At 36.3% G+C, this 14,840-nt stretch overlaps 1 protein-coding gene across 4 annotated transcripts in view; it reads right to left on the bottom strand.

Annotated features, from left to right (window-relative positions):
* Positions 1-363: 363 nt before the first annotated feature.
* Positions 364-14,840, bottom strand: part of LOC724385 — a 40,923-nt gene continuing 26,446 nt past the window's right edge. For 2 of the 4 annotated variants that reach the window (XM_026440994.1, XM_026440995.1), the window contains exons 3-10: positions 11,385-11,582; positions 10,178-10,510; positions 9,279-9,601; positions 4,740-7,716; positions 3,935-4,282; positions 2,516-2,715; positions 1,550-1,736; positions 776-1,109 (exon numbers count right to left, since the gene is read on the bottom strand). In XM_026440994.1, the coding sequence (XP_026296779.1) occupies positions 831-1,109; positions 1,550-1,736; positions 2,516-2,715; positions 3,935-4,282; positions 4,740-7,716; positions 9,279-9,601; positions 10,178-10,510; positions 11,385-11,582 (4,845 nt within the window). In that variant the 3' untranslated portion in view covers positions 776-830. Of the gene's footprint in view, positions 1,110-1,549; positions 1,737-2,515; positions 2,716-3,934; positions 4,283-4,739; positions 7,717-9,278; positions 9,602-10,177; positions 10,511-11,384; positions 11,583-14,840 lie in introns of all 4 variants that reach the window. The other 2 variants (XM_026440993.1, XM_026440996.1) reach the window with 2 other exon arrangements.

The raw sequence follows: 14,840 nt of genomic DNA, 5'->3' as shown, positions 1-14,840 counted from the left end.
ATAATTAGTTTTTCATCTCTAAATAACTAATTATAATTTTAATTAGTATATGAAAGTATATGAAGGATACGTTTTAGGATGATAGATTATAATAATCACAAATAGACAATGTTTTTTCACTAGTACTATGATATAAAAAGATACAAATACGTATAAAGTAAGCGTTCCAAGATTTAATATCTTTTTCACAATGAGACGTCATAGATTTTTATTTTATTTCATCAATTTTTATCGAATAATTATTTTTAAAAAAATAAAAGGACTAAATATTTTTGAAAAAGTATAGAATGCTATTTACTATTTTTATAAATTTCTTTCAAAACATGATGATCGAATAAATTCATTTTGTTACGTACATATATATACAATGTAAGGAAAATTTATATTTTATTTTCGTATAATCAGAAAATACATTTGTCGCAAATAAACGTAATAAAACTTATAGATTCAATACAGTAGATAAAAATTAATTTTTTCATACGTCTCCGAAAAAATATACTTTTTTGCGAGCTTTTATAATTTATATATATTCTTATATAAAATTTTTCATAATCGAAACGAAATATTCATATAAAATAATATCGATCACGAACAAGATAGAGACAAAATGTTATATTAAAATTGTCACAATTTCGCACAATTTTTTTTCGCAATATACAATGATAATATATTATTACAATAAAATTTTATATATTCCTCCTTTTTAATTCTTTTTTTTTTTTTTTTTTTTTTTTTTTTTCAATCTTTTCTCTTTAATGTACAAAGGCATAATCTATCTTGTTCCAGTTCGATGTAAAAAAAAAAAAGCGTTTAATTTAATCTGAGAGAAATTAACGTTTCGGTTTCGGTGCTCGCGAATGTATCGGCTTATTGTGTAACATGTGCTCGCATTTGGGAATGTGACGGTCGGCGGCCGCTTTATTGAATTTTCTTCCGCAATGGGGACACTGAATGTAATCGTAGTTATCGCTAACTGGCGGCGGTGGCAAATCGCTGAGCTTGCCTCCTGCGGCCAGATGTGCTTGCACTTGCTTGGCCGAACGTATGGCGTTAATGAAATCCTCGTGTTTACGCCGCCAATTCGACTTTACTTCAGGTTTCTTCGATTTCTGAAACATGTAAAACAACAACCATCCCATCCTTTTAAAACGATCAATATCCCTCCATCCTTTTTCAAAGAAATTTGATTTTTGCAAAGATTTTTTTATCGAATTTCCTTTTTCTCTGATTCAGAATAAAAGTGATGATATTTTATGATTCACAAAATTGATCGATTTACAATAGATTTTGGAATTATTGCTGGATTGTCATTGATATATTCCTTAATTTATTAAACATTTATCAGTATTTAAGTGTAATCTACTTGTAGTATCATTTTCCAATATCTTTTATTCTTTAACTTGTTTTGCAATATTATAATTTTTATTAGTATTTTATTTAGAACCATGTACAATTACAAAGTGACTCGAGATAGAAGTTATAAAGGAATTGGAAAAGGAGGAGGGATAATGATTTGGAATTGGAATGAATGAAGGATTGGAACACTGACCTCCATCTGTTTTTTAACGAGCCCTTTCTTAACAAATGGCTCAATATCAGTACCCTTTACTCGATACATCATGGTATCGAATTGCTTTCTCTTCTTTTGGCCTGTTTTTATGCAGATTTGCTCATGAAGAGCAACCCGATCTGGGGCGAATCGACGACCACACGCTTTACAAGGCACTAAAGTTTCGCTGTAATAAAATTATATCTTTTGAAAAAAATTTGAAAAAAATTTGAAGCAAATATGAAATATTTCATATGTAGAAGATTTCAGTTTTTATCTTTTCAATGTTTCAATTATAGATATTTACAATTTTCAGATAATCTCTATCTTCTATAATTAAATGGATTCATATTAAGCTATGAATTCTTATTGAAAATTTTTGAAAGTATTCTAACTATTTTTTCTTAGAAATATTTTTTGATTTAATTTCTGAGACACAGAATGTCTTTATTAATTTTTTTGATTTATTTATAAAAAGAATTTTTTTGTAATAATTTATTAAGGATATTAATTTAAAAAATGGAATATATATTGATAATAATAGAAATTATTTTTTTAAAAACTTTAAATTTTAATAATTGATTGATTTATAATAAAAATAAATTTTTATCATTTAAATCAATTTTTATCTTTTCTTAGAAGGACAGAAAAATTGTATTCCTTTATTTTTCTTTAATAGATTAACATTTTTACAAAATAATCACTATATTATTACATAATTGTTATACATTATATATATATGAAATTAAATCAAATTAAATTTCTTAAGACATAATTAAAATTGGACAATTTTTATTTAATGAAATATTACTTTTACATTAGCATTGAAAAAATTAAAACTTAAAAATATGAATTATCTCAAATAATATAAATTCCATGATAAAATATTTTTATGAAATATTTTTATAAGTATCAAAAGTTTTTTAATTTCACAACAGGAAAATCAATTACTCTAAAAATTCTTACGTAGCTGCTGCTCCTCCTGCTGCTGCTCCTCCGTTTTTGTTAGATGTCGACCCTTTGTACGATGTTGTAGAAATTGGCGTCTTTGCTCTCGAAGCCATTTTACTTCTATAAACAGAAGTCTGATTCTGCGTGGAAATGCCACTAGAGGTGGACGAAATTGACATAGGAGTTCGAAGTGATTGCGTGGGTGTAATCTGTTTCTAATTAATAAATAAAAAACGTTAAATGAATATTAATCGTAATTGAAAATAATGTACGAAAAAAAAAATAATAATAATAATAAAATGACAATGGTAAATAATTCAATAATTATTCGACATTTAATATCAAAGAATCGTGACACGATTGAATATTATAATTACGACATTATAAGATTATATAAATAAAACACCTGTTAATATTACTGTTTAACTTTTAACTGGAAATTTATCGAACTAAATAATTTCACTTGAAATATAAAAAGGAGGAATCCATATGCAGCAAAACTTGAATTTCCCGGGTTAAATTGTATCAAAAGGCGGCAGACATTTTACTGTATTTTTACTCATTTCTCAAATATCTATCTTCAAGTCGTAGCGGAAAAATTACGATATTCGATAGATATTATTTCGATATGAAGAATGGATAATTCAGAGATAGAACGTATTTATAAATCACGCAGTAAATATAAAAATAAAATCGTTTCCTTTTCCGATATTATCTAAAATTACTTGGAAATTAAAAATGAAATATGATTTTATCCGAATCGTTACAATATTTCCCATTTAAAATCGTTTATTTCGTCTGCTTTTTCTTAATACGTGTGATTAAATTTTAAATTATAACCTTATAATGCACTCAAGTTCTTCTTTATCTCAACATGATATCCATTTTTGTTACATTATCGTACAATATCGTTGGAAATAACATTTATGAAACTTTCTTTTGTACAAATCCAAGACGTATAATTTTAAAGGAAAGTTGAAAGTATCTTAATCTTACTTTATAATAAAAGATAATTGTATAATATAATATAATAGTACAAGAAAGATTTTTCAAATCAAGAATTGAAATAACAGGCTCATATCGTTGAAATTGGTTTCAAGTTATTTAAATAAAAGCAATTTGAAATTTAATGCCAAGCCAATTGATGATTGAGGACGAATTATAGAAATTTCAAAGAATACTTGATATTTCAACTCAAACAAATAACAGGTTCATATTAATAAAAATAGCTTCAACTTATACTTATATTTCCTCAAATTCAAGTAACTTGATTAATCCGACTAACATATAATTTTAACTTAACAATTCAAATGCGAGAGAATTTTAAATCAAAACCATGGTTTAAAATGTTTAAAATTTAAAAATTATTAATTTATTTCTTTTTACAAGGTATCCTTTTTTTTTTTTTTTTTTTTTATTTCAACAGCTACTTACTTCGGTGGATTGTTTTCGCAAAAACGGTTTCCGCGGAAGTGGCGCATCGTTTTCCTTCGGCGGTTGCTCGTCGAAGTCGATGACAAAAGCGTCGCTTTTCTTCATCGTGGGCGAGTCGTTATCGTATTTCGTTTCGGCAGTTTGGTCTCGTAAATGCAGACCATTTTCGAGAATAGCGCCATCGACGACATCCGTCGATTTTCTCGTGCTCGCCGCCGATGTCGTCGACGTCGTCGTCGTCGTCGTCGTTGTCATCGCCTTCCTGTTTCCAATTGGCTCCGCGCCTTTCATAGGTGTTCCCCGTTTCGTCGATTTTGTGTCTTGAACTTTCAACTCGGTGGACGCACGCTAAAGCAGAAATACGTTTATATAAAACTCCATCTTCTTCATCGTAGAACCGTGAATATTTTATCCGATTTTATATAAGTTATTTGATTGTAATCAACAGATTGACAACAATGCGTGTAAAATGTCACGTAGATAAAAATCTTCTCCCTATCTTCTCATTTATTAATCTCAAATAATATATCGTGCGATTATCTGAATTTCTGGAATTAAAAATTATTAAAAATACATCGATAGAAAAGTATATCTCATTTCCACTTAATCTTGTTCAAAATTATATCTCCTATCTTCGCACCGTACAATAACCTCATAATCAATTTTTACGTGCAATTCCATTACTGATTGATCCATTACAAATCTTCGAGAAACAGTATACATTTTTAATCAAACAAACATCCCCCTCCCCTCGTACGCACCTATTTACAAAGGAAGAAGAATCCTTTACGCAATCTTTGCTTACCCTTGGCATCGTGTCCGGACTCTTGGACGGCGACGGTGGTACGTTTCTCCTCGCACGGTTGCTCGTTTCCGCCGTCTTCACCGTTTCCGGGCTCGGACTTTTCACGACCCTGGGGAAACGCATCGCACACTTTACAGCCGAACGGCTCGTATCCCCCATACCCTTGTTCCTCGCGGCAACGTTCCCCGACCGCCCGGGCAAAAACATCCTTTCTCCTCTACTTCCAGCACGATCATCGATATTTGTTCGACGGGCCGCCTCCGACCGCCCCGTCCCGCGCCCCGATCGCCCCGACTCGATCACCGGCTCGCTTTCGCCCTCGATCGACTTACGTATATCCTCGATCGATCTCAACCGCCTCACAGACAGTGAACGATCCGCACCTGTTGACGTTTCACCCGTTTCTCCTTTGTCTGTCGTCGCTCCCCTCGACGTCTCGTCGCTAGAGTCGAATTCGAGGCGTATCTTCACCGAATGTTCCCGCGTTTTCTTCCCATTGGACCCCACCAACCATTCCAGATTGGATCTCTCCGTCTCGTCAAACGTCGGATCGGTTTCGTGGAACAGTTTCCGCTTGCACAATTTTTTCCTCCCGTTTTCCTCCGCGAAATCCACCCCCTCTCTGCAACCGGATTCGAGGCTCTCTCTCGAAGTTTTTCTCGCGGAAGATACGACGAACGATTCGACGGGGCTCCTCGACAGGTTTAAATCCGATCGATCGAGGATTCCATCGTACGATTCCGTTTGTCTCCTCGTCGATTCCACGCTTCGAGTCGAGCCGGCCTCCGTCCCGATTGAATCGAAACGTCTTAGGGCCGATTCCACCGAGTCGGTTCTCACGTAATTCAAAGCGCTGTTCGTTGAAAAAACGCCACCATCGGATTCCTCGATCGTGGACGAGTCAATTTGTTCCTCTTCGACCGCGGTTTCGACGAGAAAGCTCGAGCCTCTCATGGCTCGACGAACCAGCTCCATCGATTTCAAAATTTCGCCTTGGCTGCTGCAAGTTTTACCTTCGTTCTTTCGATTCGTTGCTCGAACCACGCTCGTTTTCCGTTTCGCGTTACGAGCCATCGACTCGTCGCTGGGCGAACGACTATATTTTTCCGTTCTCCTCTTTCGAGCTTGAATCGGACTCGGTGTTGTTTGTTCTCTCGGCTTGAAAATATTCTTCCCCTCGCATATCCCTTTGTTCACCTTTGCTCCACGTTGTTTCAAAGTATCATGGACGGTCTTTTTCTTGGATGAGAGCTTGCTCGATTTCCCACTATCAGCCAGTGTTTTTTCCTTACCAGATTTCGAGCAAGCGTCTCGAGACTGCTTTAAGTATCCACGATCGGGCATCGTGATTTCCTGTATCTCCACGGATGTGCAACTTTTTGGACTCGATTCCACAGTTTGTATTTCGACTCTCTCGTCAACTTTTCCTCGCTTTATCGAAACGTAATCGACTTGATTTTGATTCATCATCGTGTCACGAATCAGTTTCGTCGAGCGCAGCGTGTGCTCAGACTCTCTATCGATGGTTTTTGACTTAGTCTCTCGTTGTTCCATCGATTTTCCCTTCGATCGTACGTCTACGTCCATCGTAGCTTTGGAAGATCTTTCGAGATTCACAGTTGTAGCCGATTTTCCCGATTCGTAACGAAACAATTCCGGCGTTTCCTCTCTGGAAACCGTTCTTTGGGATTTCGGGGAAGAGTCACGGCTGCTGGACACTCCATCGATTCTATTCGTAGTTTTCTCGTGATGAAATCGCGGTTTCGGATCGGGCGTTCTCTTGCCCTTCGATGACAATGGAGAGGAACCGCGAGACGAATTACGCTTCTTCATTTCCTCCTCGTTTCTCAATGTTTTCTCGGGCAAATATCGCGACACGGAAGTTCGTGCGAAGTGTTTCGAATCTGTCTCTTTCCTATTTAACGCAGTTTTCTCGGAAAAACTTCGTTCCTTTTTCGAGCGATCTGCAATCTCAGTTTTCGTAATCGTTTCTGGAGTAACTATCATGATCGTGGCGGATCTGTCCGAACTGAAAAATTGTGGACTGGTGTTGGATCTCTTTCTTGTGAAATCTACCGATTCTCTTCCACGATTTTCACTACTATTCATATCCATCTCGGTGAGGTTTGGAGATTTGCAGGTGGAACGAGAGTGTTCGAAGCTAGCCGATTTTCTTCTCTCGCGATTGAACAATCGAGGACTCGAGCCACCACCTTTCTCTCTCGTTAAAACGTCGGGCGATTCAGCTTTGACGGATTTCGAATATTCTGGCGAGGAAGATTTTCTGAGATTCGTAGATTTCTTCGTCGCACTGTCAATTACGCCCTTTCTACTTTTCGGTTCTATTTTCAACACGAAACTTTCCGTGTTTCTCATATAATCTGGCGAACCTGAGGGACGACTCTTCGAGTCTATTGCGTAAGTGGTGACCGATTTCTCATTTTCCTCGCAATAGAATTTAGTCGGAGTTTCGTTTCTTTCTGCTCTGCTCGCAGTTCTCGAATCGAATCTTTCGAATCTCATCAGATTCTCATCTCTCGAAGATCGAGACAGGGATAATTTTCTCGCGGTTTTCGAATCGATTGAACAAGAGTTTTCGGATTCCTCGTTAAAGAATTTGGGACTCTTCGACAATTCAGGCGATAATTTTCTCGCAGTTTTCGAGCTTTCAAATTCTTTATCGAACAAGTTTGAACCTTCGCCTCTGCGTACTCGATTCTCAAAAGATTCGGAAGATGATCCCCTCGCGGTGGCAGACATCTCCTCGCGAAAGAATTTCGAATTTTCCGAATTTTTCTCTTTCAACGACGTCCCAGTATTCGAATCTATCGCGCGAGACTTTTCAGATTCCTCGCGAGACGATCGTGGACGCCTCTCAGAATTCGAGGGCACCGCCATTCCAACATTTTTCCTTTCCTCGTTCCATCTTCCATCCGAAACCTTTCTTGCTCTTCCATCCTTGACCACTCGACACTCTCTACGAAATTATACAATCGATATAACCGCCTTAACTCTATCCTCGTTCAACTCGTGTTAATCCTCGCGATGTTAGCCAAAGACAAAGAGAATGGGAAGGAGGCATGAGAAAATGAGGCAATGATTTTGCGTGATGATTCTCTTCCTCGCAGCGGGATAAAGCGATACACCTTTACGCCTCGCCCCTCAACCCCGTCTCAATCCTTTTATTTAATTCTTAAACCTCGTTAAACGAGAGAAAAGAAGAAGCAGCACGAGTTGAACTGATTTTCGCCATTTCCATTTCGAATTGTACGCACGAAAAATTCGTATCTTATCAAATTATTATTCTATATTCTTTTTTTTTTAAGAGAGGGAGGGGCTTTTTTTCCACGTTTCGTGCATGTCGATATACAGCTTTAAATAATTACACGAATAATTGTTACGGCGATGATGGAGCGTTTTCTTTTTAAATGTCCTTCGATTCCTCTCTCCAAACAGGCTGTTTAAGCGTTAGGGCGGACACGGTATTAAATTAGAGCGTCTTCCTTCTTGCTGCGCCTTTAAATCTGCCGGAAACGCGCCATTTAGCCGCTCTTTCTGGAGGATGATCACTTCCAGGGAGGATGTATTGTTAGGCTACTACGGTTGCGTGGGTTTAAACGAGTCGAGTCTAGCCAGCGATCGCAATTATGCAACGAGAAATTAATCGGCGATAGATAGACGGAGAAGGGGGGGGAAGAGGGCGAAAGCAGCGACGGATTGTTAGCACTGATTGCCAATTAGCGGCCGGGGAATTCGCATTTGCCAAGGTTCGATTTGTCCTAGAAAACATGATCTGCTTGCGTGTTAAGACAACACATGTTTGTGAATAATTTTTTGGAAATTTTTTCATAACAATTTGTTTCGTAATATCTCTATCTCTCTCTTTTTTTTTCTTTCTCAGTTCGAAATTGAGATAAGTTTGAGTTGTTGGAGTCGTACGTTCTTTTTTTTTTTTTTTTGAATTCTGTTCTGAATAGTTTGAAAAAGTTGAGGACGAGAGTGGTGAAGAAAGAAGTTGGAAGAAGTTTAATTATTTTAAAACGATAGTTATCTTTATCATCACGATGTGAAATTCTATAGAATGATTATAAAATATGTGCGTTAAGGTTATAATGTTAGTTATTTAATTGGAGGCATTTGTTTCGTAGTTTAGCAGTTGTACGACTTTTTAAGAAGCGTTACTATATAATCTCATTGTAAATTAACCTTTATATATTTCTTTTAAAGTCTTAACTTTATGTAAGATTGAAATGGAAAAGTTTGTCAAAAAATGTTAAAAACATTTTGTGAACGTCTTGATTCGTTATTCTCTCAATACTCCTTGAAAAGAAGTAAAAATTTTAATTACAAATATGGAAAATATATCTCAAGTCAAATAAGTGTCAAAGCAATTATCTTTGATTATTTAAATAATATAATACACCACTCTCGTTTGAACATAGAACATGGAACGGAAAGCTTTTGTAAATTGTCCAAACACACGTATCATTTTCACAGAACGTTTCACAATCCTCTCGTTTATCTTTTATTTCTACGTACCTGGGGCTAAATTTTGCCGGAAATATCGGGTCAGTTCGTTTCTTCAGGGCGATAGTTTGGCTCTTCGTAACGTTGTTACCACGTTTCGCGTTGGCGTTTTTAAAACGTTTCAACCTTGCCTCCGCTTGAGATAACTTCTTGGTAACACTTTGTTTTGGAAGCTTGTCAGGAACATCCACCATGAAATCCTCCGGGAATTCTTCGCTCTCGAGATCGTTTTTAACACGATGCTTCAGGGTCTCGTCGTATTCCATCAGATGAAGTTTCGCCATCATACGATTCCTCTCTATCGTATCTTGGTCCACAACCTCCTCGATGCGCGTCTGCTTAAACGAGATATCGAATCAGTGAAAATTCTGCTCGAAAAACGATTAAGATATAATTAAAATATGTTACGATTGAAAAATTGCACGAATTGCAACGATATTTATAATCCTTGTAGCAGGATTCCTGGAATAAAAAAAAACGTAAATGAAAAAAACTGTTCCGTATCTTTTAACAATCATAATAAATTATTCTTAATTAAAAGGAAAAAAGAAAAGTTATTCTACAGCAAATGAAATATAATTTAAAATATTTCAAATAAATATTGACTTTTCAATATATGAATATTATAATATACAATATGAATAAAAATTACCATTAAATTATCCAAACATTCCTCGAAAGGAAATAAAACAGTTTGGAAAACTTGTTTAAATCGATTCCATTACACGCATTCAAATTAAAAAAACGAGAGAAATCATTTTAATGGCGAAACTTTTATAAATATTTCTCGAAATTTCGCAATATTCAATTCATATATCCTGTCGTATGTCGTATGTTGAGAAACGAATGGACAAGGAATGTGGCATATTTTCGATAATAAAAATTTCCTCGCTTCGAAAATGGCGCGTTACCTCGTCCCTGTGGTTGCCATTCGAATATTGGGCGACGTGGTTCTCGATCTCAAACTCATCGTCGTCCTGGCGTGCAGATGGGCCGAACGTTTCTCGAGCGATTTCCTCGTGATACGAGACGACCGGTTTGCCACCGTTCAAATTGCTGTTCACGTCAGCCCTCGCAACCCGCTTTACAGTCACGGATTGCCGGCTCACCGTCAAATTTCCGTTCTTCTGAACGCCGTTTCCGTTAGCCTGTTTCCGCGGTTTGTTCTCCAGCGGCTCCAACGGATAACTTCTGTCGATCCCCTTCACGGTCGTTTGTCGTCTCTCGTCGAACATCTGCCTCACCTTAAAATCGCGGGGAGTAAAGTGTAAATAATTTTAAAAAACTCGATCATTTGAAATTGGACGAGTTAAGGGGAAGGTAATCTTCAAGTTTGAAAGAAAACTTTCGTTCTTTGAAAGATAATCGACGAGAAATTTTCATGCCGATATTAATTTGAATAAAATATCTCTAGAGGATAGATTTAAGAGAGAAATTAAGATTGAATTTGGATTTAATAATTGTTTCATTTTATTTCTATGAAAATATTTCATATAACTGGAACAAATTTTCAAAACGAGTTTGTTCAATCCTGCTTGCAAATTTACTTGCTGACATAATTTCACTTCCCGACAAACTGGTTCCACAACAACCTGGGCTCACTTACGAATTCTCAAGATTGCGGTCAAGGTTCGGCAAATCTTTAATCTTCTTACTTTTCTTCTTCAATAATAAATGTAAAAATTTACCTTCGTTCTATCAATCGATGCACATTAAAAGTATCTATAAGACTTTACAATCCTGTACAAAATCTCTTTGTACATATTTTCTAAATCTTTCTCTAAATTAAAAGTTAAGTTACAAATAATTCAAAGATTTTTTAATTTTACATCTTCTCGTAGAAAATATTTGCAAAATACATCTATCTTGATAAATAATCAGATATAAAATAACGAGCAAAATTTCGATCCTTACTTTAACCATTTTATTGTTCTTAAAAATGATCAGAAGCGATTTAAAAAGCGTTCTCCGCGAGAAGAAATCGAGGAGAATGAGAAACGAAGGTGTGGAAAAACTGCGACTCGTTCCCAGAAACACCGGCCATTAGCCCATTCAAGAAAGCGTAGCGTGAAACCGCGTTACGACAACGCGTTTCCACGCGAGGGGAGAATCGCTCACCTTTCCACCTTGCGAGGTCGAGGTTGCATGGCTGCTGCTGCTGCTCGAGGTCTTTGTGACGGTGTGCTGGGTGATGGTGGCGTGATTCGAACTCGCGTTGCCTCGTTGCACCACCTGATAAGCTCGTTGCTGTTGCTGGTCGTAAAGCTGCAGCAACTTCTGCTCCTTCTCCTGCAGTTGCTTCTGTTGGAAGCGGGCCTGCGACAACCGCATATTTCTCCCTCTCAATTTTATCATATCGCGAGACACTTGCCAAGGATTTTTAAGATTAAAATTGTATATTTCGCGAAGTTCTTTTTCAAAGAAATATCGTGAATCGAATTAAATTCCTTCCTCGACGGTGTCATGAAAATCTTCGTGGACTTAAATTAATTTTATAGCTCAAAAAATGAAATATTATATTTATTTTCGAAACGTATTGTTCCAGGATATTGTTCTTCATCGATCGAATATAAATTCGTTCAAGAGATCCAAAATGATCTCGATATTTTCACGTTCTCTTCCCCGATTAAAAATCCCTTTAGATTAGCTCGTCCATATAGAAAATCGCACAGAAAAATCTTCTCATTCGTGATTTCCCTTTCTCGATTTGATTTCTTTCTTCCACTAACCCTCGAAAAAAAATATAATCAAGCGCGGCAGAGTTTAACACACTACTGGCCGACCTACGACTCTCGGTTAACCGCGGTTCCTGCAGCGATAGTTGCACGTTCTATAGCCTCGACCGATGCATACGCGGCGTTTGCACTCTACGTGCAATCTCATCGATTCCTTTTAACCTACATGTGAAGAGGTTAGTAAACCCGCTACCTAGCCAAAGCTGATGAGAATTTTTCCCCCCCTCGCACGATATGGTTTTCGCCATCGTTGTATCGCGTTATTTAACTCGATCCTTATACGCGATATAATTTTCAAGAATCGAACCCAAGTTGAAAATAAGAGTTTAATAAGACTTTTGAACGAATAAAAATGATGAAATACTCTTGCAAATTTTAGTATCCCTTCTAATTTCAAATATATCCTCGTAAATAATATTCTTCGTCGATCGGAGGCGAATGACCGGTTCCGGAAGTGGAAAGCGATCGAGTATAGATCGCGTTTAGAACGTTTAGTTTTAACGCGTCGTATAAGTCGACCCAGTCGGGATTCGTCTTCGTTCGAAAGATCGGGCATTGTTTGATAATCAAGAGGAAACTGTTAATTGGATAGCCGTCGAATCGTTGGGCCGGCAATCAACAGGCCTGCTAATTGATTTATTCCTAATGAGCCTGACTCGCCGGTCGTCTCGCTTTGTACACGTGCAAATTCCTGCCTCGACCGGCCGTGAACGTGTAATTCGTAATGATAACGAGACGTTGATTGGACGTCGATTAGCGTCCACAACCTTCGAATCGAAATATATCGAAGGATTGTTTTTCTTAGAAGACGATTTTTCGAGATTTTCTTTATCGAATTTTACGAAAATACGGAGAGCAAAATCCGATGTTATGAACAACTGTGTAATTATATTCATCACGTGTTGAGAGAATTTCGATATCTCAAATGTTTGCTCGAGGTATCGATTATTTTTTTCTAAACTTGCTGCACGTATTTTTAATTTGCCTCGTTTCAATATTTTCAATTAATCAGCCATCGAAGACACATTCGTTTCGATCGAATATAATTTTCTACGTTAAGTTATAAATAAACTTCTAAAAACTCGTAAAACATTTCGAGAGATTGTGGAAAGGGAATTAAATTGATCGATTTTGATTTTTCGATCAACGGAATGACAAGGAAACAAAAGATGAATAACGATATTAAATAACGCTGAGATTCATCGACTCGGATTAATAAATAATTAAATAGATTCTAAGATATATTTAAATTACACGTACGCTATAATTTAGCAAGTGAAACGTAACTTCGCATAACTCTATAAATCAATTAATCGGAAATAAAGCATGTAGATTTATCTGCATTTCCATCAGCGTGAAATAATAGAAGAAGAAAAAAAGCGATTCACGAGAAATTAAATTAGACGAGATATAAAGTTTCGATGAGAAAGGAATGAAAACAATGGCAAGTAAACGAGAATCCTTTATTAATAATACAAACGAGTAAATCTAACTTTAGAATTATGCAAATAGCACATTATTGCAATATAACGTGCATGCACGTTGCAGCTACATCCGAAACACTTAAGGAAATCGATAATACAATAGATAGATTCCTTTGAATGCATATCTCCAAAATCCAAAATATTACCAATCATCAATATACGTTTTTTAAAAATCTATCCAATCTTTTTCCTACTTTCCATTGAACAACGAAGGAAACAAAACATTTGGAAAGAGAAACATTTGTGAATTTTCATTTTCGAAAATAAACCTGATATGGAACAGCTTGCGCGTGGGTGGAGCAGAAAATCTGACCCGGCAAGACGAGTACGTTCACCTTGCCCTTAAATAAGACTCTGGATCATCGAAACAAACGAGGGGGAGAGAGAAAGGAAGAGAGAGAGAGAGGAGAGGAGGACAGGTGGGCTAAGAGGAAGGATCACAGGTACATTAAAGAAACGAAGATCAACGGAGGAAAGGAGGTCGAATGCTTTGCGAGAAACCTGCAAAGTGGCTTTTATCGTGGTTCAATGAGGGAAACAAAGATAAAGAAAGCAAACCAAACGTGAAAAAGCGAGATGAAGAGGCGTAGCGACAAGACGAATGAAGATGATTTCGAGAGCTTAATAGAAAAATAGAGTGCTGCATTTCTCACGAAAAATTTTCGGAGATAAAGATTTGTAAAGAGTCGATTCAAAAATCTAAGAATTATAAATTTTCCTATTCTCTTATCTTTAACAAAACTTCTATAAAATTCTTTAAAATATTGTAAAAATTAATTATCACCATGTAACATTGAATTTTCCTGATACTAAATAACACAGATTAGATAGATAATTAAATTGTCACCTCAACTATTCTAATCAAAAAGTGTGTCCAAAAACTACACAATTATAATGAAGATCCTCCAGAAACAATTATTGCAATTCCACGCTAGAAAATACTGCAACTACTTATTATTTCCTTTTAACACATCGAAAACATAATAGAAACAAAATTTAATGAATCTGACTAATTATTCATTAAAAAGCATATATTTCTCCTCTCGAATTTCTTGAATATAATCCCATTTAGATCAAGTTAACTAACTATCACAAACTTATCATTATCTAGTTCCCTATCACTCTTCCTACCAAACGAGCGGACAAAAGGTTCCAAATAACGTTTTCGCAACACGGGTTGCAGAGAAATCGTAAATCAAGAACAAGACAGTGAACACGAATGCTCGTTTCGTCGGATGGTACGGAAAAGGCAAATGGGGAATCGTGCCTTGTTGTCTCGAAAACATCGATCAACGGTATATATATATATATATATACGGGATTGCAAATATCGGGGAATGGAATTGGAGAAACTG

The sequence above is a fragment of the Apis mellifera genome, linkage group LG5 (assembly GCF_003254395.2).
Source record: "Apis mellifera strain DH4 linkage group LG5, Amel_HAv3.1, whole genome shotgun sequence".
Lineage (NCBI taxonomy): Eukaryota > Metazoa > Arthropoda > Insecta > Hymenoptera > Apidae > Apis > Apis mellifera.
The sequence above is the reverse complement of the archived record's forward strand: the minus strand, read 5'-3'. Positions and strand labels throughout refer to the sequence as shown.